Genomic DNA, 26,638 nt, shown 5'->3' on the forward strand with positions numbered 1-26,638 from the left:
ACACTCGGGGGGGCGTGTTTCTGCCAGACTCTACTACTGCCTCCATGTGGCTTTAATAAAGAAAGGCTCAGACTGTAGAAAACAAATGAGCTTAAGTCTGTGCATTAATACCAGTTGAGTATATAAAGTGTGTAGGTGGAGGGAAAGCATTAGAGCCGCAATAAAACTCTGAGCTGCAGGATTACTAAACAAACAACGAACAAAGTTAGAACATTAAACAGAAAGTCTGGCATTAGGAAAACATCAGGATCCTTGTTTTAAATATAAAACGAGGAGGAATTATTAGTTAATATCTTGCAGAGAGAAACATCCTGATCACTCAATTAGCTTTGGCATAAAAGGTGAAACGAAACAGAAACACACACACACACAGAGGCAAACTCAAACATTTCATTGTACAATAAACCTTTAATAAATAGTTTGTCATTAGTTTCCCATATTTACATAATAACCACCATTTACTTATGTTGCCATACTCATTTCTTGGCTAATTTTAGGCACACAGAGAGGGGGTTCAGGCCACAAACCACGTCGTACTAAAAACAGGAGTGGCTAGCAGGTAAGTCTTGAGAAATATATAATAATAATAATTGCACCATACAACCAAATAGACCAAGAGGCGGCCGTCTCCTTGAGCAATAAATATATACATTTGCTGTACGTACAGGTGATTTTCGTACATTTACAGTCGTCTGCTTGAAAGTTGTACGAGTGCACATGGGGCTGGTGCAGAATCTTACCAATTTAAGTAGGATCTGAATTTATGGGTTTACCAATGTGTTGGTCCAATAAATGAAAAATAAAAAAAGAAACTGTGTGATATTTAGAGTTTAAATCAACACCAATGGCCCCCTGTCTAGTAACACCCCCTCTGAAATAATAATAAAAAAACAAACTATGACAGGTTAAGTCAAAAATGTTGAGGATATAGTGTGGTCAACATGTACAGCTTGGCTTGGAACATTCAGTGACTTTTGTTATGATCTACTGATAAATCTGGGAGAAAAATAAGCTTATCAAATGCAACTAACCGCGGTGAAATGCTTGTTATCAAATGAAGACCGAGACTGAAAAACAGACAGATGGACATTCGATAATTTACCATCTAGCCACAATATTGAAAAGATTCCTAAATGAAGATTTAAAAAGCTATATATATATAAAAAAAATAGCATTAAAACTTAAATCTTCAACCAAAGAAATTAAGACAAGAGAAAAAGAAAATAATCCAAATCACTCAAGTGCACAAGCACACATATACACACACAGTATGAAATAGCAAACAAAAGAAAACAAATTTGGCACAAAATATATGACATACATTTCTCTTCAGATAGATGAAACTCACTGTTAGATACTATTTCCCCATCAGGTTGTAATTTGGCTATCCAAATGCACTTGTGGCATTTATAAATTAACTGTTAAAATTTACACACACACACAAAAAAAAAGGGTAATTGACCAGTTGCTAACACAGTAAAGGGAACACAGTGTCACTGATGCGGAGCCCCAAAACCAGGCACAGTCCATATTAGCAGTGTCAGATCTGCATTTCATGTTCAACCAGCGCCACCTATTGGCAAGAAAAGTAACAGCAGCATTTAGACCTGCAGAGAGACACACTGATGGGCACCATCTACAGGCAAAGACGTGTAACAAAGCTGCAGTTTTAATGCTTTTTGTTTGTAGTATGTCTGCATGTTGAGGTTTAACATTGAATTAGTTAACTGGACCATATTTCACAATGCTCTCAATGTCATCATGTCATTTCTGACCTCAAGCACCATGCTGGTTACTTAAATCAATTAATTTCAATATTTAATATCCACTGGAAGGTAGTTTCTTTTTTTTAATGGACATTTACTTTCTATGCTTTGGTAGTCAGCACTGGTTGATAAGGACATGTTTTTATAAATTAATGACTTGAATCTTGAACTTTGAGTGACACTCAGTGATGCGATGTGTTTACTTTATCGTAGCTAACAGTTGTTTGTGGAAAATGTAAAACTTTAAACACCCAAATATATCAGCTTTTACAAGAAAATCTACTAAAAATGGGAGCAGCTTTTTACCTTCCTTGCCTGTAGGAGGCGACACACATCTGAACTACTGTTGCAGCTACCCTTGTTCCTTCAGGTGGCGCAGGTTGGCATGTATAGAAGGAGTCTGACAATGAGCAAACAGCTTCCCCTTGTGGAGAATCTGTAAAATGTGAGTTTGTGAGTTACAAGCCAGTTCCATGAGGTGCTTCACATCTAAGATTTCTACCATCTGTTGTTGGTTACTGTTTGAGAAATGTGCCGTGCCTGTTAATAACTGTACTGGAAGCTTAAATATCAAGGATTCAGTGAAACCGTTTCAGAGTTCATATCCAATTACCACTGTAGAAATATTCATCCACAACATTACATCACACTTACTTTGAATTATCTACTGCAGCAGCACGAGTGATATTCTGTTTAACCTAATGATATTAATTCAAAGACTCCGTATTAACAGTCAGTGCCAACACTGACATGCTGATAGCAACGCTCTAGCTCCGAGTGGTCCAGAGGCTTTCAAAATAAAACCATGGTTCTGTAAGCCTTAACCCTGATGGTGATAAATGTCAGGAAACAAAGCAACAGGAAGGGCATGAAAACAAAAAAGGAATAAAAAAAAATGTGTAACTGCTCCGATGGGAGCGATAGCGTAAGATTACAGAGCCTTCTCAGACCTCGGTCTTCATACAGGTTACGTAATTAATATATATATGTACATATATATATTAAGTCACTTCGAGGCAACATTTGTTTGTTGAATAAGAATTTGAAGCACAACTAGCCTTCAGTTTGAACAGAGAAAAATATACAACCCAAACTGTACTACATATCTAGAGAATGGCAAGTAAACATTGAAAAACAGTTACCGCTAATAAAGTGGTCTCTCTCTCTCTCACACTTCTCTCTGTAAGAAGTGTGATGTTTAAACAAAGTGTGGTCTTATGAAGCTTTTTTCTTTTTTTTTCCTCCTTTTTAAATATCGGAACTGTTTGACCCATCTTAACCTAGATTAGGCAGCGCCTCTCCAACACTGGTCTGCAACGACTCCCCGCACAGGTATACAGTTGCTGTGCTTCCCCGCCGAGCATACAGAGGAAGAACTGTGTTCCCTTCTTCTTTCACAGAGCTGCAGTCCCAACGAAAAGCATCCGAACAGATGTTAGCTTGTGAAAGACCACTAGACAAGTGCTCAACTATCTGTTTGTTACACTCTTGTTGGACAAACAGACAACGTTGCCACTTCACTGGCTACATAGGAATATGAAGAATCACACAGGGATTTAGTAGCATTTGAGATATACACCACTCACACTCTAAACCAAATCACTTCTGTTTTGCACCAGGTGTTGCTGTTGTGTACTCCACTCTGTTACTGCTTTATAGAAATCAAGGATTAGAGTCCAGTGCAGCCAAGTCACACACACCGTTCCACTGCAGCCTGAAAAATACTCAAGACACTCTCCTTACACAGGGTCTTTAGAGAGTCCTCACAATACCCTGCTTTAAAAAAGGAAAAAGGACTGCTTAGGAAGGAGTGCCCACATTTGTGCTGTGGACACAAACACCTCTTCATAGCACTTAAGTCTGATGTGTGCTTGAGGTGAGAGTGTGTCCATGTGGTAAAATGTGTGTTATCTGTCCATATGTGCGGGGGGGATGTTGGGATGGAGCAAGGGTGTCTGCCCCCCTTAGCTGAGGTTATACACTGCTGTCCTCCAGCAGCGGCTCCTTGCCCTCGGCCCCGCTGCCTTGAGGGCTGTGGGAGTGACTCTGTGCCCCGTTGCTGTGCTTCTTATAGGCGCCAGGCCTCATGCCGGGCCCCGTGTGCTCCGGGATAAACAGGGCCACCAGCAGAGACAGCAGCACTGAGCATGCACCAAACAGGAAGGGAGGACCGGGAATAATGGCACTCTGAAGAGATGACAGGAGAAATACTTTAAGTACACCTACCATCTTATATGTATTGTGCAACTTGCGTACATTTTCATTCATGCTCACCTCATCAGTGGGGTTGGCCATGTTGGACTTTGCACCTTTCCCAGAGCTGTCTGTGTCGGTCAGCTCCACGTGGAACAAGTAGAAGACGAAACCGTAGAGAGCAGGGCCCAAACCGTTACAGAGGCCCCGGATCCCAGTAATCATTCCCTGGACAACACCTTTAGGCAGACAGATTTTCTTATTGGCATATACACAGCAAAGCACACAACATGCCTGAACGTGTCAAATATCTTGTCTAGCTAGAAGAAAGACATCCATTTTATGACATACTTCATTAAACAAGGTGAGAGATGCTTTTGAGACAGTTACCTTGTTGGTCGGGGTCGGCGTTACGGGACACGATGGCGCTGATGGCAGGGAAGGTGATGCTGGACATGGCTGCAACAGCTCCAGCAGCCCACATCATCCTGTAACCAACAACACACACTTGTTAAGGATACAAATAGAAATAAATGCTATTTAACCTTTCAAAAATTGGATTGGTACATGTACTTGAATGAGAGTTAAAGGTTGTTAAGACTAAAACCAAACTGCAGCTATAAAACATATATTTATTCAGGAAAGTTATGACAAAGAGAGGATCGCATAAAACCTGTGTAACCTTCGAACTTAACAAAACATTAGCACATCATAAACACATTCATTGCTGCACTTTATCCTCCTTTGCTTAGAGAAAAATGTCACCATGGCATCATGAAATGGACATTTTGCCAGCCTGTTCCTGAGATCTGTTTAGCAAGTTAAGAAACTTCTAAATTTCAGTTCTTAAATGTATGGATACATTTATACTGCAATTAAAAGCAATTATTAAATCATTGTTTGAGCTTTAACGTGTTTATCAAGAAGAAATCATGTTCACAGTTCAAACCAGTGTTTTGCCAGTTCCAGTAGTGGAAAGTACATTTACTCAAGTACTGTGTATGAGGTAGGTACTAAGGGTGATGACGTTTCAGAACAGCCCTGCACTGACACACGTCCACAAATGCATTGTTTTCTGAAATAATCGATATATTGTTATTTTACAAACAAAGATTTTTAAAAAACCAACCTGTACTATAACAGATGAAGCACTGAGATACAATCGATACGGTTTGTTTTTTAGTGAACATGATAAAGACACTAATCTCAATATATAATAAGGCCAATTTAATTTTTTTGTTAGGCTTTTTGCCTTTATTAGATAGGACCAGCTGAAGGTTGACAGGAAAGAGGGGGGAAAGAGAGGGGTTGACACACAGCAAAGGGACACAGGTGGGACTCAAACCCATGGCTGCTGTAGCAAGGACTCAGTCTTTTGGTACATGGGGCACCAGCTCTACCAGGAGAGCTATAGGGCTCCCCGATAATAAGGCCAACTTGACCTTTATTTAACTTAATTTCCTGGGTATTGACCAAAGCAGTGAGAAGCAACAAGGAGACATGTTGTGAATGTTTTCTTTCAAATCAATAGATATTATGCTCGGCCTACCTTCCCCCTCCAGGCAAAAACAACAAGAGAAACTGGTTATGACCTACCGTAAACTGATAGTGAGAGCTGTGTATATGGCGGTGGTTGTTTACACCTTTCTTCAAATTTACAGGTGCAAAGTGAATGAACACAAGTTGTACTTGTTTGTACATGTTTTGAAAAGCACTTAATCTCAAACTGTGATTTCCATGACAGTAAAATGCCTCTGTATATGTTCTGAAAGCTCTCAAGAAATCATTTTAGCATTTACATTAGTCAAACAAAATCTAGTTACAACAATACATTGGTGCCTGAGTCTTAGTTATCAGATTACAGTGTCACAGCCTATCTGGTGACAGTGCTATAGAATAAGGCTCTACTCCCCTCTGGTGGTTTATCAATGCATTACAACAACAAGAAATTCTAAAAAGGTAAAAAAAGAGAAGACAAAGACAATAGTGCCTGTATGTGTGTGGTGTTCACTGGGTATGGGGGTATCATTTAGATTTTATTTATTTTGACTATAGATTCTGGTTGTTATCTGGCCATAATTCAGCTTCTTTGAATATTATTTGAGTTATTAAGTGAAACAAACTAGTAGACTAAAAGCACATTATGAGTACATTATGAACATTTGTCATAAATGTCTCAGTATTTTGTGATTCATTTGACTTGAAAGATTAAATGAAGAAGTTAAATTAAACAAGTTAATTATTTGCCGTTTTACTGGGGTTGAATGAGCCACTATTAAGTAATTCAGAAGCACTGAGACTACGACTGTGGTTTTGCACCATGCTGCAGGAAATGATAAGTCATGTTAACCAAACCTGCTTCCTTCCTTGCTTGCTTGAATTATATGATCATTATATTTGAACCTGAGCTAATGACAAGTGATAACAAGTAAAGCACGGAAGGTCCAAACTTCTTGCAGGAATCAATAAGTGGAATTGAAAAGCACATTTCTTAATCCACCTCTGGTTCCTGGTGTGTGGGGTAAGGTGTGTGTATGTGTGTAAGAAACAAGGTGTGGAGGTTACTGACCAGGGCTGAGAGCCAAAGCCGTACCACGCCAGCTGGAGGATCTGGAAGCCGAGGCCAAGCAGGATTGTGTTCTTATTCCCTATAGAACGCATCAGGATCCCCAACACCACCGTCTGCAAAAAACACAGCACACAGGTCATAAGACAGCTCTAAGGAGGCATTAAACATTGTGGCAAAGTTTTAGAAATGGTCATATTGCTCTTAAATTTTGACTCTGACATGGATCTGAAACAATTTGTTGATTAATCAACAGACAGAAAATGTATCTGCAACCATATTTAAACCAAATGTAATTGTTTCACTAGTTCCACTCCCTCAAATGTTAAGAATTGCTACTTTTCTGTCCTCTGATAGTTAACTGAATAACTTTGGGTTGTAGGCAGTTTTTCTGGCCAAAAGAAAAAAATGTGAAGACCCTATTGTTACTTTTAACTACTCTGCTAACAAATGTAATTGCGTGTTTGTCCATCCTGGAAGAAGGATCAATGCTCTGTTGCTCTTCTTGAAGTTTCTTCCTTTTGTCCCTGTTTTTTTCCCCTTATCCAAACAGTGGATCTAAGGATCAAAGGGTGTGGCATGTTGTACAGATTGTAGAGCACTTTGATGCAAATTTGTGATTTTGGCATATACAAATACAATTTGACTTGAACTTCAAGTGGCCAACTTGGGCTCTGGGAAATAAAGAAAGACATTTCTCACTAATTTCTGTCATTTTATAGACAAAACACAACAATAAAACAATACTAAAAGGGTATTTTTTCAGTACCTGAGCTAGTATTGAGAGGATCCCCACCACAGCAATAAAGGCAGCAACTGTCTCTGAAGTGAAGCCTATGACCTGAGGGTGAGAGAGAGATAACACAGGTCAGGACATGACAAGCACAGTCAGAGACAAACCCGTATCTCAAACAAAAAGCCTTCACCCATTTTTTACCAAGCACAAAAGAAGAAGGGGTTTTGTTTGTGGCCTTTTGTAAACACATACTGTTTACTACTACACCTTAAAGCAACGAAAAGTGCTTATCTTTTAACTCCTCTTGTTTTCTCTGGTGTATTTGGGTCAAATATGCAGCATCAGGAGTAGAGCAGCTGGTGCAAGGTGTGTGTAATTTATAACAATAAAGGTGGAGAGATATATGATAAAGTAACTTCTGCATAAAAGGAGAGAGGAAGGCGTATAGAATAATGTGAGCCCCGACTCTCCAGACCTACTTTGCTGTCTTTTTCAAGCTGGTCGCAGAGAGGCATGAGACGTGTGTGTGAGTGCCAGACTTGCCCGACTGGTTCATCTGACACTGTTTACACCAACTAAACAATCTTCATTTGCCTCCTCAAGCACTTTGAGAAAGGAGATTACGCCTTGTCATTTTATGTCGAAGCTGCCAACTGCTTCCAGATGTTACTGTGCGAGTGCATAACAGCTGAAGCTGTCCATTTCTGTCTGCTTGTGTTTTAAAATACATTAGGTTTCCTGCGTTAGCATTTTGCAGAGACATTCTGAAATAGGCCGCTCAGCAAACGTGCTGATCTTAAAGCAATGTAGGTGAAACTGTGTGTTGGGCAAATTTTCCCCCAGTTGTACTGAGATTATTCCCTGAGCTTTCCAGTAGTAATTCCAGCCTTTAATTAGGAGCACAAATGGATAAAGTATGATGCTGTTAGCGGCTGGAGGACAAAATGACCTCAATATGGGATTATGAAAAAATGTATGTCGATAACAATGATAAACTTTGATAAAAGCTGCAGACTTGCTGGCTGTTAGGTCTTTCCATATCGAGTGTAAAATGTTCATTTTTCTTTTTACAGCCAGTCAGTCTGCATTTTTTGGCTTGCGAGTCACAGTACATGCCCATTTCTAAATGCAAAGAATTGTTTGAGCAACCGGTGAAGAAAGTGGATGTTCCTCTAGGGAAAGAAAATGAGTGGAACCGAGGGGCACAAAACCAACTTCTTCTTCCTTTCTGCGTCTGTGGTTTGCACGAGGGCGGGCCTGAGCTCTTCCACACACGCAGTGTAACTTCAGAGCAGAGCCCAAAGTGGAGGGAATGAAACAGACTCAAGGATCTATTTTACTCGAGTCAACATCGACAATGCTCATTATCCTTAAGTGCAACAAAGGGGAGACAGCATGATCAATTTATCAAACAACTGTTGAACAAGCAGAACATAAACCTGGGCCACTGCTCACAGTAACTTGCTGCCCGGTCTTAAAACACACCCGGTCTGTTTTACACAGCCATATGGAGCTCGTTATAAGTGCGCTTGCTTTATCCTCCATAGCTGAGGACAGTGTTGACGAGAAAAGGTAACACGACTTCAATGATATGAAAGCTGTTTGGACCATCATCTAAAAAAGGTACAATCCCAGAGACCACACCATTACCTTAATAAGTTACAAGCTAATTTGTATTGTTTTATTAAGGCAGATAAAGCATGTTTGCAAAGTTAAAGGTTAACATTTAGATGTAATATATTCTAAACCAAGTCATGTTTGCACATTTAAGTGTTTACACTGTTATTATTATTTTTTTTATGATAGGTTTAATACAGGTTACTCTTAGATGTAACTACTGTACCCTCTGGTTTCTTCAGCCTTTAGTCTTTATCAGGATACTCTTCAAAATGGCAGCATTATCGAATTATATACTGTGACAAATATCGATTTTAATAAATGAATTACTGATATTTGTTCCATATTGCAGAGCCCTGGAGACACACAACATTAGGGATGAGACGATATACAATATTACCAACATTTAATTTTGTCCCATGCCTACACAACATACTGAAATTTATACAAAATTGTATTGTCCTTCTTAACAAACCACAACTTCACGTAAATAACTTGTAGATTCCACATATTAAGAATATTTTTAATCCTTTTTACACTCCACAAACATTTGTCTAATGCTGCTGCTGTGTTGACTGTGAAAAAGAATCCTTAAATAACTATTTAATAGTTATTATTAATAAGTAACTATTAACTTAACTTGGATGAGTAGGTGCTATTACATGTGTTACTAAGTGTACATGATGTGCCTGAATGTCATGTGTGTGTATAATCCAGTCATTAATGTTTGAGCAGGGAGAACAAAGTGTTACCTGTTTGAGATAGAGGAAGAAACTGGAGTACTGGCCGGCCTCGGGGAGGTAGGAGAGAAACACTGTGATGCAGATGAGGAGCACCGTGGAGTCCTGGCCCACCTTACGCAGAGACTGGCCAAAAGAACAGCAAGAAATGATTTAACTTGTTGCAAAGCTAAATATTTTAAAACATGTGCAAAGTCAGCGGCATTTTATACATGTTGACTCACCAGTATCTGACAATTTAATAAGCTTTAAGTAATAAAAGACACCGCTGCTGCCCAATGTCCTGACATAATCACAATGAATATTTTCATGCTGATGAGGTTATGAAAGAAAGTTTTAATTTGCATATATTCTACACACATACAGGTGGTACTGATATGAAGGATAGGTTCACATTTCTTTAAATCTGCCATGAAACACAACATTCACATGCCCATGTGTACAGTGGAACAGGTTTTGTTGCTTCCTGTAAGCCTTCCTCTTGTCCATACTAGCCATTAAAAAACTTAACATGTATCCAACTGAAGAGACGAGGAACAAAATCCACAGTCCTCATTCTGTGAATGATTGCAAAGTTTATCTGAAGTTAATGAGAGCAGTCAATCATGTTAGTGTCTTTCACTTTCTCTGGATGGTGTAACTGTGCTGAGCTGTCATGGAAGGACAGTCGCAAGAGGGAAATGTGTCCTAAAAAGGCTGTAACTTGATTTATCACAATCAGACTGCTGACTATTATCTTAAGATAAAGTTTGGTATATTTTTTAAAACATAAGACGAGATTTGCCCTCCCATCAATTACATTGGAAGCAAATTATGAAGGCATCTTTTAATGATCAATATGAATAGGAAGTATTCAGTGTACATACTGTCTGGGTACCTGACTGTAGTTTTTAAAGCAGATTTGAAAACTGTGAACTTAATCACACCCTGACTATCTGTCCTCCAATAGTTAACTTTTCACCTTCCTGCAGTGTAACGGTACACTCCAGGACCCTGTTGGGTGTGGTTACAGGTTACAGGTACAGAGACAGAGAGCCCAGTCCAAAGCCTTAGGGGGGGCCCACACTCTACCTGAGCTACTATCAGGGAAGCTGGGTGTGGTCAGACGTGAAAGGCTTGAAACTCTCAGCCAGAGAGGGCTGCAGAACACTGCTTTACAGCCTTGTGATAAGTTGCTTTTTTCATGTAAATCCAATTTTCCTGCCAAATATGCAAAATGCAGACAGCAAGGAGGACCCAAATCTGAACAGATCGACACACACAGACTGACAGACACACAAATGCTACCATAACAAACAAAACTAAAGATAAACTACAGTTGCCTTTCCTTAAGTCATCCCTAATGGTACAGCATTATTCACTTATAAAAAAACCTATTTATTTATAATAAGGGAATCTGGTTATGCATCATTGTGTAGCTATACAAGAATTAATGACTGAATGAAACAATATGTTAAGAATTTGACTGCTACCTTCCCTTGCACACAGTTTGCAGCATTATCAAGTGCCTTCCCAGCAAGAGGCTCTTTGACGGAAACACATTCAATTACATAGATCCATTTCACTATGAAGTAAAAGCTTCAACTAGATAGCTTGTTTTATTCAAATAAAAAAGCAGATAAAACTCACTGCAGTCACCTGCTGGTTGGTTGAAAAACTGTGCAATTGAGTAATTGACTAGTAATTATCATTATGTATTATGTTGTTACTCACAGCGAAAGGGTCTGCCTGTTCCCAGGAGATGGGTGCTCCCCATGATGCTGGCCTCATCTTCTCTGGCAATGATTCTGGTACAGCCACCAAGATGAAGCAGATGTCGAGCAGGGCAATGGCTGTGGCCAGGATCACCACCAAGGTGTCACCATAGGCTACAGATAGGTAGGCGCCGATGGCCGGGCTGGTAACCAGGCTGGCTGCAAATGTGGCTGATACCTGGAGGGAAGGAGAAGCAGAGCAAAATGAGAAGGGATTGATCTTTCTTTGTTATCTTTTTGTGTGAAGCTGAATACAAGCATGATTCTTAACGGATAAATCCTCCATGGATTACATAATCATTCTGGAGGTGTTTAAAGACAAACATTTTAAGAGGATTCTGTCTTGGTGAACTATCTCCTTACCAAACCGTATGCTGTGCTCCTCTCATGCTCCTGCGTGATATCCGCCACATAGGCAAAGATCACAGAGAAGGTGACGGCAAAGACGCCGGACATGGAGATGACTGCAAAGTACCACCTGAAAGAAGGAAGGAGTTTAGCTTGTCAGCACAGGCTACTGGATACTAAACCATTTTACACTGTAAAGCCTACTTCTGTGAAGTTTAAATTGTTGTTAAATAGGCCAGTTTATTCTATTTTTGTATTAGATTGCATTATAGTGTATTTCAGCCAGCACAGGACAAGACTTCACCTTCTCCCTTAAAACAAGGCTGAATAAGTTTATATAGCTGTCTGTGTTTGCACTCACCATGGGCTGATCTTCATCAGTGGAATGGGCGCACACGTGAAGAAGACCGTAAGCAGCAAGAATGACTTGCGTCCCCATACGTCTGACAATGCTCCAATCAGGGGAGCACTGAGAAATGATAATAGGCCCTGGAAAGTATAGAGAAACAGAGAGTGGGGTGGATGTATCAGAAAAGTGCTGTAAATGGATAACTTGAGTGAAGTTACCACTCATAAATTCGCAGGGACTTTGATACAACAACAAAGACCTTTTTTAAACTTGCATATTTGGTAGAGGGCAATGTACAAAATGTAAGTATAATCTATACATGAAACTGTCCTTACAGCCAACTCTCCAGTGGAAACTTAACACCAAACACGCCAACATAGCTTTAGTCTGTACTTTACATAGTCATTCTGGCACAAAGGCAGCCACAATGTTTACAATTATTTCTATTATTTAGGGTTAGACAATTTAAAGTCCTCTATATGGACTGTGAAGTCTGGTATCACTGAGCTGTTGTAGCTCGCAGGCTGGAAAGAAAGGGTTTTCCTGCTCTAAATAAAGACATGAAGCCAGAGAAAACAAGACAATAACAAAGCACCTAAGGCCTGCTGGTGTGCGGTCTGGTTTGAAGTGGGGGACATACTGATTGACACATGCTGAAGAGAAGAGCCTGAGCACATAGACAATCTTTAAAACTGTCTCATCTTGCTAATAACAGTCAATTATTTAATCTAAAATATGGTTAATACTTAATAATGGTTAATTTTTGTCATCATGAAAACATTTGTTTGCATTCGTTTCTTTTTTGTCTTGCCAAAACAATCAATCAATCCATTATGTTTGACAGACTGTCATAAGTGGTTTATGGTGGACAATAATAGATTTGTCAACTCAATTTAGTTTCGGGGTGATTATTTCTCAAACAGAGAATAACAAATGTTTTCTGTGGACATCACAACAGCCATAACGACAAGAAAATCTAAAATAATTACTAGCATGTCCTCTGGTGTAACTATCTTTAGACACTTTCTTTCCTTGAATTAAGACCGTCAATGTGCACTTGAGGCACTTCACCCTCGACGGTGCTTCCACGAGCTATTCTGTGGCCATCTGGGGAACCTGCTATGGTTGCTGGACAGCTTGCAGGTGTTAACATGTCACTGAGTGTCAAACAGAGCACCGCTGAACAAGAGCGCACATGTTCAGCAAATCTTCCAAAAGCAAGACAAACTTGCAGTGCTGAAGAAGGATGTTACTTAACAGCAGCTGTAGTACTTAAAAACACAAAAAGCACATTAATGTATGGCGTTACGTGCCGTTGTTGTCAGTCTGTGTGTCTCACCGTTATATTGATGTTGTTTAGAACCAAGCTATTGTGTTTGTGTTTACTGATGTCTTACCTTGACACCATGAATAAGACCATTCATCAGGAATGTGTGTTGGGGGAATGTCTGGTGTAATACCTGGAGAACAAACACAGATAACACCAGATGAAACCATGTTATCCACATAACCTGCATCACATTACAAACAGTGACGTACAGTGGTTTATGTACTTTCCAAAGTTAAACTTATACTAAGCTAGAGAACTGTGACGCCACGGGAGATCCAGAAAATGTACCAAATGAGGGAGGGCTACAATTAAAAAAATAAAACCATGAATCCAATCATGTTGCACATTTTCCCTGAAATAAAACAGAATATTGCACACATCAACATTAAAACATAAATATTCTATCTTTTACGTGTGTGTTTTCGGACACTTTCTACAGGACTTTGACCGTCACGTTGAGGATCATTAAACTGGTTTGGCAGGAAAACACCAACAAAAACACACTGATTCAAATCAATGACAAACCAAAAACACAGACATGCAGAACAACAAAATGAAACTGTAATATCACACAAAACAGACAAAGTGTTATGCATCAAATTTAAACATGACAGATAAAAACACTAAAAGTTAAAATAGCTTATTTCCATAGTGGCCCAGGGTGACCCAAATCATAACACACCAGAAGGCTGTGCTCCTACTATATTACTGATAGCAGAATTACTCCTTATACAAACTGTACATATTTACGAAAATACTTAATACACTGACTCATCTCTCGTCTTTCCATTTCATAAAATGTTTTTAAACTTGTTTTTACTAAATGTACTAGATTCTGAACATCTGACTTTATCTGGTAAGTTGTTCCAAATTGTTGCCCCCCACACATTCAAAGGATTACCAGATGTTTGAATTTCGATTGTGCCTCATTGGTATGCTGGTCTACACCTGTAAATAGAGATTTAGGCATTCATACAAATTCATTGCTGGTAGGATCACCCGGCAGAGAAAAAGTATTGTCGTTCCTTAAGTGAGCGCTAAATCCTGTTTAATGCACTTTAGCCATAAATCAACCTTTTAAAAAAAAAAAAAAGGTTAGCATTGTCAAATCTGAGTTTGTATTGTAAACACATTTGTACAGAATAAGTTTTGTTTATACCTGGCTCACTTGTTTGAGCAGTTTGGTTAGTTGGTTTGACCTCAATAGTTTCCAGTTCCAGTTGTGGTTTGCAGTTTCCACTTTTTGGTCTGTACTAAGTGTTGTCATGGCTACAGGTCACATTCATGATTATTTATAGACAGGATGAAAACTACTACCTGTTACAAACTGTTTCCATTTGCTCTGTTAAGGGTGAGAATTTTTACTTTTAGTGAATATGATTGTGAGACCGGGTTAAAAAAAAGTTGTGTAATATCGAGGAGCACAATAATCTAATCTCTTTGTGAAATCTCTGTCACTACATTTGACTTTCAGTGACATCCGTTCGATGGTTCTTAGATGACAAACTTCTGGTAAACTGCTCTGCTATCGAACTTTCATTACAGACTACGAAGGACTCAGAGAGTCTATACCCCGCAGAGGCCTCAACAATACTTTGATTAACATAAAAAGGTTTACTTTGTGTATTGATGCCTTTAATAAATAACAATAAATAACGATTTGGAGAAGCTTTCTATTTTTGAGCATGCTTGGTTTACTGCCGCTGTCCCACAAATAAAAAAGAACCGCCTTAAAGTATTTCTGGATACAGCCAGACACAGTATTCCTAAAATACTTTATCTTTGTGGAAATGTAGGTGAAAGGAGTGTTCGCACAGTTAAAATCCAAGGGATGTTCAGTTCAAAGTCCATAACGCCCGTAAGTAGCAAGTACGGAGTGCAAGTGTCATTGACACTGGTGTGGGAACATGAAACTTCAGTTTAATTTAGGGCACGTGGAGCTTGACAAAGACTGAACAACAGGATCTAGTTATTGTTTAGGGGTATGGAGGGAAAGCTCATGGCATGGCTAAGAATCCCTTCTCTTCCTCTGGGAGTCAGTTACCCAACACATACAGCCTGTGAATGCTCAGTGAAGACTGTTGCTGCTGGATACTAATGAAGCAGTGCGCTCATTGGGAGCAGTGAAGCAGTCCCTCTCATCTTCAGGCGCCCTCTGATTAGTCCAAAATGCAAATCCTGCCTCCGCCCCAGGATCTTGAGGGCAACAAACCCCCAGTAATTAATGCTTAACAGTTACACACACAACCACCTCTTCAAACAAGAGACTGCTGAAAAGCATGCATTGCATAAGCCTGTCTGGTTTACATCATGTGGCTCACAGATGTTTGCTCATCATTTGTTTGGGATACTAGTTTCTACCCAAAGTAATTTACGTAGGTAGAGAAAACACATAAAAAAACAGACAGGAACTGAATGAATACAGAGCTTGGCTGAACTATTGAAAGCTAAAGGAAAAAACTATTAATACATGATCCCTGCTGGTATGAAATGAAGCACATCATCATTATGAGTCATCTTAGCACTTTGCTTACAAATTAGATCTGTTTTTTGAGGAAATGATCATCTGTGTTTTTTTAATTATTGACCTGTAATTTTGTGGTGCCAGAATTTTTCAGAAACACAGGTTGCCTTCTGGAAATCTACTAAATAACGCTGTTTGAGTTGCCAGTAGCAGACCACGCTACACCGCGGTGCACCGGGGCAGGCATCTGTGCTGTGGCCTGACAACAAAACAAACCAGTAACCCCCCTGATAAGCCTTTCCAACAAAGAACTGGTGCTTAGACAATACAATTGTTTGATGCCCTTTTCATATTTCTCAGTCCATTAGCGCTTGGCAAAACATCTGCCAACACATGCACACAAAAAAACAAAACTGCGTCACACAGGGCCTCGCTCATTTGATTAGGAATTCAATCATTTATGGACACTGATGGGCCTTGTGTGATTCCAGTCAATGGGAAAAGGCCACTCTTTGGCAACATTTCCAGAAAACAGAGGTGTAGGCGTATGAATACATTGCAAACCGTTATGCCAGTTTACAAAACAGTGCGTCTGTGTGTGTGTGTGTGTGTAAATCCTGGCTTACCGTGAGCATCGGGGTGGTAAGGAGACCCCATGCAAAAAACTCCAGGAAGATGACCACCACAGCGTGGTAAACACTGGGCTCACCGATTCCCTGAGGCTGGAGGGAGACAGAGAGAAACACATACAAATAGAGAGGTGATCAGCGAACAGGCTACAAACATTTTAGCGTGCTTCAAAGTGCGTGTTAATGGTAACACATTAACTGATCCAACCTTAAGCTGGAATCTATTTCAAGGCATCATTTGTCTAGTGATACAAGGACTCTACATCACCTGATCCTGTTGAAAGGTTGGTAGTTGGGTAATTTCTTTCACCCAATTGCAAGGAATTTTGACTTAGCCAATACAGAAGTGAATGCTGAATTAAACAAGCAACCAATCCTATTAGAAGTACTGTGACTTGTCCTTTTTTTTTCCCTTTAAGTGAAATTTAAATGTATATTTCCTTCATGTAACTACTGAAATCTGCTTACTGGACACAATACACTACAATCACTGGATTTACGTTAGGGGTATATATGATATCATTAATTTAATCAATAATTTTGACATATATTATAATTGCGATAGGATTCATTAGTCTGGGATTTTTTTTTTTTTTTTCACACCGTGTCACATTTGTTGGGGTCCGTACCACACAAACATCGAGAGAACAAGATTTGTAGGCCCGGTCATCTGGCAGCACTACAGTACTTACATTTTATCTGTATCAAAAAATTGCAGCTTCTGCTATTTGAATATTGCACATGGTTATATACTTCGTTATTGTGGAGCCCTAATCCACGCAATTAATTTGATTGCTGTAAATAAAAAGATTAATTCATGGTAAATTCCTTAAACTGAGTTTACACGTTGCCTAATAAAAATAGCTGTATCCTGCAGACGAACAGGACACGAGAACATTAATATGGCATCTGTTATTTTTTTACACTGATGAACTTTATTTCTAACTATAACTGACTATAATTTTTTTTAAAAAAGCTGTTTATCTGCTGCCAAAATTAAGCCGTTTAATTTTTTCCCCTGCCACAAGCTATTTTTTCTCCAACCCACCGCTACAAGATGAGCCTCGGAGAGCCCGCGCAGGGACAAAATCGAAAATCCCAAAACAGAAAGTGACTAAGCTGCATACAAACCAAGACTAATTTAAAAGCAGGCAAGCAGTGTGGGTCTATTAATCCAGTCGTACTTACGCTAATTACGACATTAATGTGAATGAGACAACGCGGTTAAGCTGTTTATGTGACATCTGCAGTATTAGTTATATTGCCTTACTCTGATTACAAGTAAGTCAAGTAAATGCACAGACTGTGAATCAAGAGAAGACTCATTTAATTTCACATTAATCTATGGTACAGTGTCATCTGTGATTGTGTAGCCTATTTACTGGCACAAAATTACTTAAATTAAATCTAAAATCCATCATTAAAAAATGCTTTAGTCAAACATTTCTTCATTTAAATTCCACAGCCAGGAACCAAACGGTTTATTCTAACAGGTAAAATAACAAAAATAATCTGCGCTATAGTTTCCTGGGTCACTCTAAATACAGACCTCTATTTGTAATGAGTAAAACACAAATAGACATCCTTCTTACGTACATAAAACCCACTCCCTGGAGAATAAGTCACTACACCGCAGCACAGTAAAATCTATACAAGTCTGTAAGGTGAAGAGAAAGTGTGCTAGAGTGAACATGGATGCTGAGCTGTGGTAGGAAACACAGCGAGGAGGGATAATTGTGGAGACTGTAAAAGAGGCCAAGACCAACTTAAAGACACTTGCTGCTAGTTGTCTCGCTCCTGTGGTTTGTAATTTCCCTATGCGCGTCACAGAACACCAGTATATAGGTCTGGGTATGGCCGACGAGGGTGCAAGAAGCAATTCAGAGGTAACTCCCACCACTTTTGTTCCACGACAAGTCTACGATCACACCACCTGTCTTACTAAGAAAATGAGGAACAATCTGTAACAGTCTCATAGGACGGATGTTGCAACTTCCCGTCTATGAAATTATGACCATCTATGGCTCACAATTTTGTTATTGACTAATCTTCTAAGCCTATTAGACGCTATGGCTGAATGTGGAGAGTGAAATCTTAATGGCTGAGTGGTCAGACCTCGCCGCAGTAATACAGTAAGGCAATAACAACAAACTAAGGACCGTACGTACTGGGGGGGGGGGCATGTTTCTACTTCTCTTCACTGTGATTACAACTGTGTGTGTCTTCATATGGACATCCAGCATGTTTGCCATTGCTGTCCAACTGATTACATAACCAGCACTGATGCCTCACTGTATTTATAACAATCCTACCATACTCGCTCTTTGCCAGCAGCCTAATTTGGGACAATCATCACTTCCACCAACTACATGATCCAAATGACTACAACACCTGATGTGATGATAGAGAGCTGAGTGTTTCACCTGCCTATTGAGGAAGTTTGTTGTGTTTCCATTTAAGGGCATCATATCACATTATAGGAGGGCATCATCACACCTGGTCTACAGGTGTCAGTGACACAGAGAAAGGAGTAAATGTGACACAAAACCAACAACCAACAACCTCTGGGTGACATTTCAACCAATCATTAACAACACAGTCTGAACAGTCATCGTGTAATTTATAAGCTGAGTTACACCGCGGATGTTATGTTTAAAAGCAGTCCATGTAAGCTGACTGTGGATGCTTGTTTACAACCAACGTTAACAAACCCAGAGTTGAAACGTCCATTTGTAAACCGCATTATCGACTCAGGGTGTCTCACGTCGTCTGACAGGTTACCTTTCTTTGTCTCTTAAACACTTAACTCGGGTGGTACAAACGGTGGCTTAAAGCGAAAATAAACACAGCATCTTGTTGAACTGCAGCAGGGCACAAATATATCCAATTAAACACAATATGCTAGCGGGCTAACTGATGGTAACCTAGCCGCATGCACTGTCACACGTAATTTCCAACAAGATGTTTTAACAACGAGGTGGCCCGGTTAACATCAGCGTTAAAACCAACTGCTGGTGTAAGTTAAATAAAGGCATCAATCGGGAGTACCTGAATTACCTTTAGTGAGATAAAAAGGGAAAAAAAAACCCACAGCTAGCGTTGACATCAGCCAGCTAGCGTTACCTGAGCTGACGTGTAAACGTAGGCCCGCTAACGTTGTGCTACTTCAGAGCTAACGTTAGCACAGTTCGCGAGGCGGACTAACGGTCAACGTTCTAACCGTTGGGGCCAACCGTCGAGGACGCCACGACTAACCCCCGTTTTTTTTATTTTTTATTTTAAATTAAACAAACACACCAACCGGCTAACTAACTTCAGCTGTGGCTCAAAGGGGGGCGAAGCTGAGTTAACGAAGATAAATAAATATTTAACTCACACTTCCTCCATCTTTTATTATAATTTTCTTTGCAAGAAGAATGCTGCGGTTCAGCCGCTTTTTCTTCTTTTTCTCCCCCGTCATTGTTAACTTATGTCCATCCTTGGTGTCAGAGGGTCATCGTTGCGCCTGTCGAAAGTAAAAATAATGTACTGATTTCGGCCAGTACGCTCACAGGACCTCGGCAGTCGGCTCCGGGCAGCTAGCAGCGAGCTAACTACGGTAAATGATGATGATTTCTCATCCCCGCCTCACTTCAACCCTTCTTCCTGAACAAAGATGTAGTCCCGCCCTCCCAGTGCAACGCCGCTCAGCGATTGGCTGCCTGACAGACCAAGCATGTCAAAACTGTGCCTCTGATTGGTTGAAAAAACAAAAAAACAAAAAACGTTGTGTTATTGATCCTCAAATGGTGAATGTGAACATTACACCGCGGGTTCGGGGTGCAAAGAGGAAATCCCTTATATGGTGACTTGCTGTGTTTACCAAGAAAGTGTACAAGATGTTCAATTACTTCCCGGACCCTATTGAAACCAATTAACTAATAGCTTAGACATAGAGATAATACAAAGGAAAAAAAATTAATTCAAAAGTCTTTAAGGCTTGATAATCCTCCAGAATTCAAATTAAATCAATCAATAAAGTAAAAACAAACATAACCAATTTAATTAATCTCTGTTTTAATATTAGTATTAATTCTAGCAAAATTCTAGCAAACTTATAAAAATCTAAAATCCCTGACAGAGAATAGATAAAGTCGGCTGCCTAGCTTTTTCTGTCCACTCTACTCTATTATATATGTGAATTTAATGGTTTTGATAGCTCCTTATTATGTTATTATATTGTTTTATCTTGCCAGTCACTCTTTTTCCTCTTTCTTCTCTTTTTGAGTATTTTGTTAGGTTGAAAACATTTTATCAAGTTGTCCCTTGTCCATACAATACAATAAAATACAATGCAGGAAAACACTAAAATATTGATTGAAATGATCTGCTTTGTTTACATTGTTACTGTTATAAGAGATTTGAAATATCTGAAGTTAAGTATGCTCTCTTGCCATTTACACATATTAGGCTTTACCCAAAGGCAATCACCTGTAATTAATCCATGTAAAAAGAGCACGTCACTGGATTCTGAAGCACAATATCCATCATTTTACAGGATAACAAAGAACTATGGTCCATAAAACACATGCCTGAATGGGAGTGTTTACTATTACTACATTTTAAGATTATAGGAAACAGAAAGTGAAGGGAAATGATTCAAAACGAAACCTTTTGTGCTGGAAACCTACCACAGGATGTGTGCAGCTGCAAGAAATGTATACAGAGTCACTAAAAAGACCTGGAAGTTTGGAGTTCTGAAATGCACACTTGGTGAAGATCAAACTAAGATGTAATATAACAAATTTATATGGAAGTATTAATTTCAAAATGTTCTTTCTCTGGAGAGCAGAAGGCGTTTCTTACCAGTAAAAAGATTTCGTAATAGTTAGTTCAGAGTTCACTTTTAAGTAAGATTCATGACTCAAAATGAACATTGACAAGTTCCACATTTCTCTTCAGAATAACATGTCAGTAGAAAATCAACATTTTGCCCAGAATGATCTGCTATAAGTATTATTTTAATTTATAATCTCATTGACACATAAGAGTATCTTTTTCTCTTTAAAACTGCCCTCATGAACTGTCCTCACATATAACAGTAAAGAAGTTGACGGTGATCCCAGATGTGATATTTATATATATATTATATATATAGTGATATCTAATGAGTTATTCAAAATAAATATTAGGATTATTATGTTTTGTTATTAAATCTCCCCTGCTTGTCCAAAAGTGTAGCATCAATAATAGAACCGATGTAATCATCAGCATTCAAAATACTAATATAAAACCTGGCCTTTTCTAAAATAACTGAGAGATACATCTATTCAAATGATGGTTTATGTTCTTTATTTTTTTTATTAGCTGCATTCTTCCATAAGCTTTCTCTATCATGTGTAGTATTTTTTGTCTAGGTCTTTTTTTTTTAAACTATAATATGCCATATACTGTTAAGACACTTCAATGCTGCATTATTGGCTCTAATCATTTGTATTACAGCAGGAGACATCTGAAAACGGTCAGTTTATTTCTGTTGGTGACAAAGGTCAAACTCAGAGGATATGCATTATTCCTACCCCTTATAAAATGTACAGGCATGCATATTTTTTTTTAAAAACCTACACGTATAGACAAAATGTTGTTACTTGGTGAAACGGCACGGCTTTGCAGTACCAAGAAAAGTGACAGAGGAAAGTATTTCAGTCAGTCTAAAAAGGCAGCAATATGACCATCAGTGCTCAGTCACAACACTTATATAACAGAGCAAAACGAAAAGCAGAAAAACACAACTGAAACATTTCAGATACAAAACAATACACTCAACGAGAGCCCAAAATACAATGTCACTATGTACAATCTTACGGAACTTTCTGGTACAAATATAAGACACTCTGTCCCCCCCCCCCCACAAAACATGATAAACTCCCATTAGTACCACAGTAATTGAGCTCAGAATAATGTCCATTAGTAAAAGAGGCCCTTGTTGCTCCTCATCATGTCCTGTTTTTCTCTACAGATGAAACACAGCTTCACAGAACTGGTCCCAAAATACCTACCTTTTATAAAACGTGTACTGTACAATTCTGAAATATGTTTAAAATTGCATACAGTGTAGTGGTATAAAGAGCCTGAGCAGTCCTGGCTGTTGGGTCTTTCTCCTGATTTGTTATAAAAACCCTGAATAGACTGTCCCATGTATGATCTCCCTTTAAATATATATATAAATTCTCAAATCACTTTGTTTCCATAGCAGCAGCGACAAATGGAAATGTCCATAAAACAAAGTGCACAGTTACTTTTTTGTCTTCTATTAACACATATCTGAGAATATTGCAGTTATTACAACTGGCGTTTATGCTGCAGGTAGATCGTCATCCTCATCAATGTAAGGGATGTCCAGATCGTCGAAGCTCCCGCTTAAAGTCTTACTGGTGATTTGGGGCTTGTCGGTTGGGGGGGAGTAGTCTTCACTGGGAAGGAAGCACATGGACTGGGTAGCATCTGTCTTTTGTCCTAGTGCGAACTCTCTCTGTCCGTCATCTGTCTGAGCCATTAAACTTCTGACTCTCTGCCCCAGGTCAGGAGGTTTAGGCGGACAGTTGGGTTTCTGGGTTTTCAATCGCATGGTCACCTTTCCTGGAAATAGAAAAATAAGACTAGTAAAAATATCTGCTATGAAATTTTAGTACACACTTACTTTCAACCCTAAGTTCCTGCATTGGTTTGATATTGTAGCTTACTAAAGGAAACAATAAACAGAAGATGAATAAGATATAAAAAGAAGCTGGTATTCTCATGACGGCACATGCCTGTAGGGTTGAAGAGGATATGTAGCTAGAGTAGCTTCGATGCTTAACATCTAATTAGATCATTTATGCTGTAACTCCTTTGTAAGGGCCTCAAATAAAGTGCTTGTTGAATAGTCTAAGGTGCCAGTATGCTCTAAACGAAGCATTTTGTACACATTGCCATCCGACACGATGCTGCGATGACCAATCAAGCACACATTCCTGGCACATAGGTTACTTTCTAACGGCGTGTTTCTACGGTTAACCTCATAATCATTATTATAAGAGATGAAATAATTGCCACCATGAAAACTTTACACAGTTTTGAACCGGGCTTCCTGGATCATAGTTTTTTGACAACTATGAAAGCTGAAAGCAGGCTTAGAGTCTGGCCATTCATATACTTTTGCCTTTGGACAAGGTTGAATGACATGTTGGACAGTATGTCTGAAGCATACTGAACCCTTGACTATGATGTTTTGGTCATCGTTGGTTTCTTATCTTCTATCATGAGGAGATATTATTCAATTTACCATTTGCCATTGTGGGGGCATGCAACAAAAAAAAAAAACACATGAAGTTTATGAGTGAGTTGTCTTGTTAAACCCCAGAGGAAGGTGAAGGTACCTTACCTCCCTACTGACCTTCCGAATCTATGCTCCCCAGGCGCTCATCTAGGCTCTCTGAACTTATCGACGACGAGTCGTCAAGGATTTCATTGTCAGAATTCTCCTGCTCCAGGTCGGGTAACCTGCAGGCCAAGTCCACCCTGAAATAAACAAAACAAGATATCATTATTCAAACTCATTTAAACGGTGCATTTAGCTGTAATGAAAAAAAAAAAATCTCAGCTCACTTTTCTTGCTTGATGGATTTGATCCTATCGATGAGGGTCCTCTCTGTTTCATCCGTATGCATTGGCTCTGGAATGTCCAGCTCTGAGGGCTTTTCAACAATCTGCAGAGATCAGAGTAGCGGTTGGCTGTCAGTGGGTAAATAAAAACAAACTGGCCCCAAATCAGATGTTATTCCAACTTCATTCCAAAAATTAACTACTATTCAACTAATGTAATCTACTTTCTACAGTGTCATTTAGATGCATAAAAGTTGGAGCTTTTCTTTGTTTAAACTGTGCATTAACTCTGGCTTATGCTAGACTACTGCCAGGTATTAATGTTTGGATTAATAATAATAATTTTAAAAATAATTAAAATAATTTTCTGAACGTTACTTTCCTCAGATTCATAGTAAGTTAAACGATAACTGCTGGCAGATGTAGATAATCAAGAAAGTGCTTGAGAGTGAATTTAATACCGTGTTTTGTCTCCTCAGTTTGAGCTGATTGACAGCCAGGGCCTCTGCATATTCCAGCTTCTGGATATTCTGCATCTTCTCATTGTATCGTCTCAGCTGCTCAGTGATCAGGATCTCCACACACCTGCACGTAACACAGTCAACAACAATGTTCATCTCTAGAAATACATACAGTATAGTACACTACAGTACTGTATTATGATTTTTTCATTATGCAAGAAAAGTTATGAAAGCGTGCTGTATGACTCACATTGTAGTCTTTGACACATCCTTCATACCAAGGAAGGGGTCATCAACATCAGGTGAACGCAGGATGCAGGGGGCAAACACAATAGAAAGAGAGCTTGGTGACATCTTATTGTGCTCTTCCTCCTTTGAAACCCTAAAAAAGACACACACAAACCAAAAAAAGGGTCAAATAATCACCACGAGGAGTGGATGATTCTGTGCTACCTATATTTCAGAATATAGTGGAAATCATTTTAAGACATGAGTATTACAGTCAAAGAGCAGAAGCTGTAGAAGTGGATAATAAACATCATCCTACCTGACAAGGTGAAAGATGAGTCGTTCTAACGTGTTGTAATTAGCAGGAGGAAGTTCATCAACCTTTTGGTATACAGCTCTCACTCTCTCAGCTCTCTCTGGCAGCTCTGGGGGAAAAACAAACATGGAGATCAATAAACTACAAAAACAAACATGAGTAAACATACATATCAAGGAATTTAGGACAAGAAGATTACAAATAGGGCAGAAACGATTAAAAGTTGCAGCTTCTTTAATGAAGCGATTTGCTGTGTTTTATATTATTTTATTGTAAACTTTTATATTATATTATTGTGTTATTCTATATATTGTATTATTTTTATATGATTGAACTGAACATATTTGGGTTTTGGACTGTTGGTTGGACAAAAAACAGAACTCCAGAACTCCATTTAGTTTGCAAAGATAACATAAAAACCCCACTAATTCTGTGTGTGTATCATTATCTCTTATTACATGATGAATACACTCATTTCAAATAAGGACTGAAACATAGTAATGAGACTGGTTTAAAGTTAAAATACAATCATTATATACTCACCAACAGCATGCAGAAAGTCATTGTAGAGGGAAAAGGTCATGAGGGGGTCCGGCAGCTCTCTGAGCCAACGTTTAACCAGACCTGTGATGGTGTGGATGGGGTAGTTGTCTAAAGATGTTCCCTCAGGATCTGATTCCACAGGAAAGAACAAAATGCACCAAAAATATTTATTATTGTTATACAGTTTTAAGTTATTATTTTCCTTAATTTGAATGTGAACTATTAGAAAATAAATAAGTAAACCTACAAATTAACAGAAGTGATAAGACCAAGAATGACAAAAAGGAAATAAAAAGAAAAGAAAACAGAGATAATATGGGAAATTAAGAGAGATAATTCATCATGTCATATCATTTCTCCCTGGTAGATAATAAAAAAGGTTCCTGTGAACTTAAAATTACATTGACTATAGCTGTTCTTGTTCTCCACACCAATGATACCAATTAATAATTCAAGGTACACAATGTTATGTGGATCTCTAACCTGTGAAGCAGACTGTAACTGACAGGATTTGTCAGATTCCTAATACAAAATGTTTTGCATTTCAAGTTTCAGCTGCTCAAAGAATGTCTCACCAGTCTCCAGAATCTGGTGGAGCTCCCTTGCTCGACAGGCCGAGCCTGACTTGCGGTAAATGCCCTCCGTGTAGAGGCCGTTCAGCTCCACATGCATCAGCAGCAACTCCACCACTTTAGGAACAGGGTTGGCTTTACTGGTGAGGACACACACCTGTACCCCGAAGTGAAGGGAGCCTGGTACACTGTTGTCCTATCACAAGCAACGACAAGAGGGGTCAGAGATTTAAAGAAAGTGATGTGTATATTTTTTTGACTTACAATCGTTCATCATTTAAAATGTGAGTTCCTACCTGCCTGGCGCATCGTGTCGAGCAGTCTGTGATGATTTTGTTCAGGCATTTCTTGTGACATATTAACTTGCAAGCTAAAATGAAAAAAAAAAGAGTTAAATTTAACT

The 26,638-nt window shown here is 39.0% G+C and overlaps 2 protein-coding genes across 6 annotated transcripts in view; both read right to left on the reverse strand.

Moving 5' to 3' along the window:
• Window positions 1-388: 388 nt before the first annotated feature.
• Window positions 389-20,114, reverse strand: mfsd14a2 (major facilitator superfamily domain containing 14A2). The gene is made up of 12 exons (XM_051397538.1): window positions 19,869-20,114; window positions 16,490-16,585; window positions 13,467-13,529; window positions 12,082-12,209; window positions 11,736-11,850; window positions 11,332-11,550; window positions 9,631-9,744; window positions 7,295-7,366; window positions 6,529-6,641; window positions 4,350-4,447; window positions 4,041-4,198; window positions 389-3,953 (listed from the first exon to the last, which is right to left on the reverse strand). Exons 1-12 carry the CDS (start codon window positions 19,950-19,952, stop codon window positions 3,741-3,743), a joined length of 1,473 nt encoding a protein of 490 aa, XP_051253498.1. The 5' UTR covers window positions 19,953-20,114; the 3' UTR covers window positions 389-3,740.
• A 1,864-nt stretch (window positions 20,115-21,978) lies between these two features.
• Window positions 21,979-26,638, reverse strand: part of myo9b (myosin IXb) — a 28,028-nt gene continuing 23,368 nt past the window's right edge. For 4 of the 5 annotated variants that reach the window (XM_051398699.1, XM_051398710.1, XM_051398688.1 and 1 more), the window contains 9 exons: window positions 26,532-26,605; window positions 26,239-26,431; window positions 25,664-25,792; window positions 25,124-25,229; window positions 24,827-24,958; window positions 24,577-24,700; window positions 24,119-24,219; window positions 23,907-24,031; window positions 21,979-23,110 (listed from right to left, as the gene is read on the reverse strand). In XM_051398699.1, coding sequence (XP_051254659.1) covers window positions 22,827-23,110; window positions 23,907-24,031; window positions 24,119-24,219; window positions 24,577-24,700; window positions 24,827-24,958; window positions 25,124-25,229; window positions 25,664-25,792; window positions 26,239-26,431; window positions 26,532-26,605 — 1,268 coding nt within the window. In that variant the 3' untranslated portion in view covers window positions 21,979-22,826. Of the gene's footprint in view, window positions 23,111-23,894; window positions 24,032-24,118; window positions 24,220-24,576; window positions 24,701-24,826; window positions 24,959-25,123; window positions 25,230-25,663; window positions 25,793-26,238; window positions 26,432-26,531; window positions 26,606-26,638 lie in introns of all 5 variants that reach the window. The other variant, XM_051398727.1, reaches the window with a different exon arrangement.

The sequence above is a fragment of the Dicentrarchus labrax genome, unplaced genomic scaffold (assembly GCF_905237075.1).
Source record: "Dicentrarchus labrax unplaced genomic scaffold, dlabrax2021, whole genome shotgun sequence".
Lineage (NCBI taxonomy): Eukaryota > Metazoa > Chordata > Actinopteri > Moronidae > Dicentrarchus > Dicentrarchus labrax.

Excerpts from the sequence above, each read along its gene's own strand:
- mfsd14a2 (XM_051397538.1), bottom strand. The coding sequence starts at position 19,952 with ATGACGGGGGAGAAAAAGAAGAAAAAGCGGCTGAACCGCAGCATTCTT. Across the intron at positions 11,851-12,081 it reads CTGATGAAGATCAGCCCATG|GTGGTACTTTGCAGTCATCT; the intron begins GTGAGTGCAAAC and ends TCCTTCTTTCAG. Across the intron at positions 6,642-7,294 it reads TCCTCTCAATACTAGCTCAG|ACGGTGGTGTTGGGGATCCT; the intron begins GTACTGAAAAAA and ends TGTTTTTTGCAG.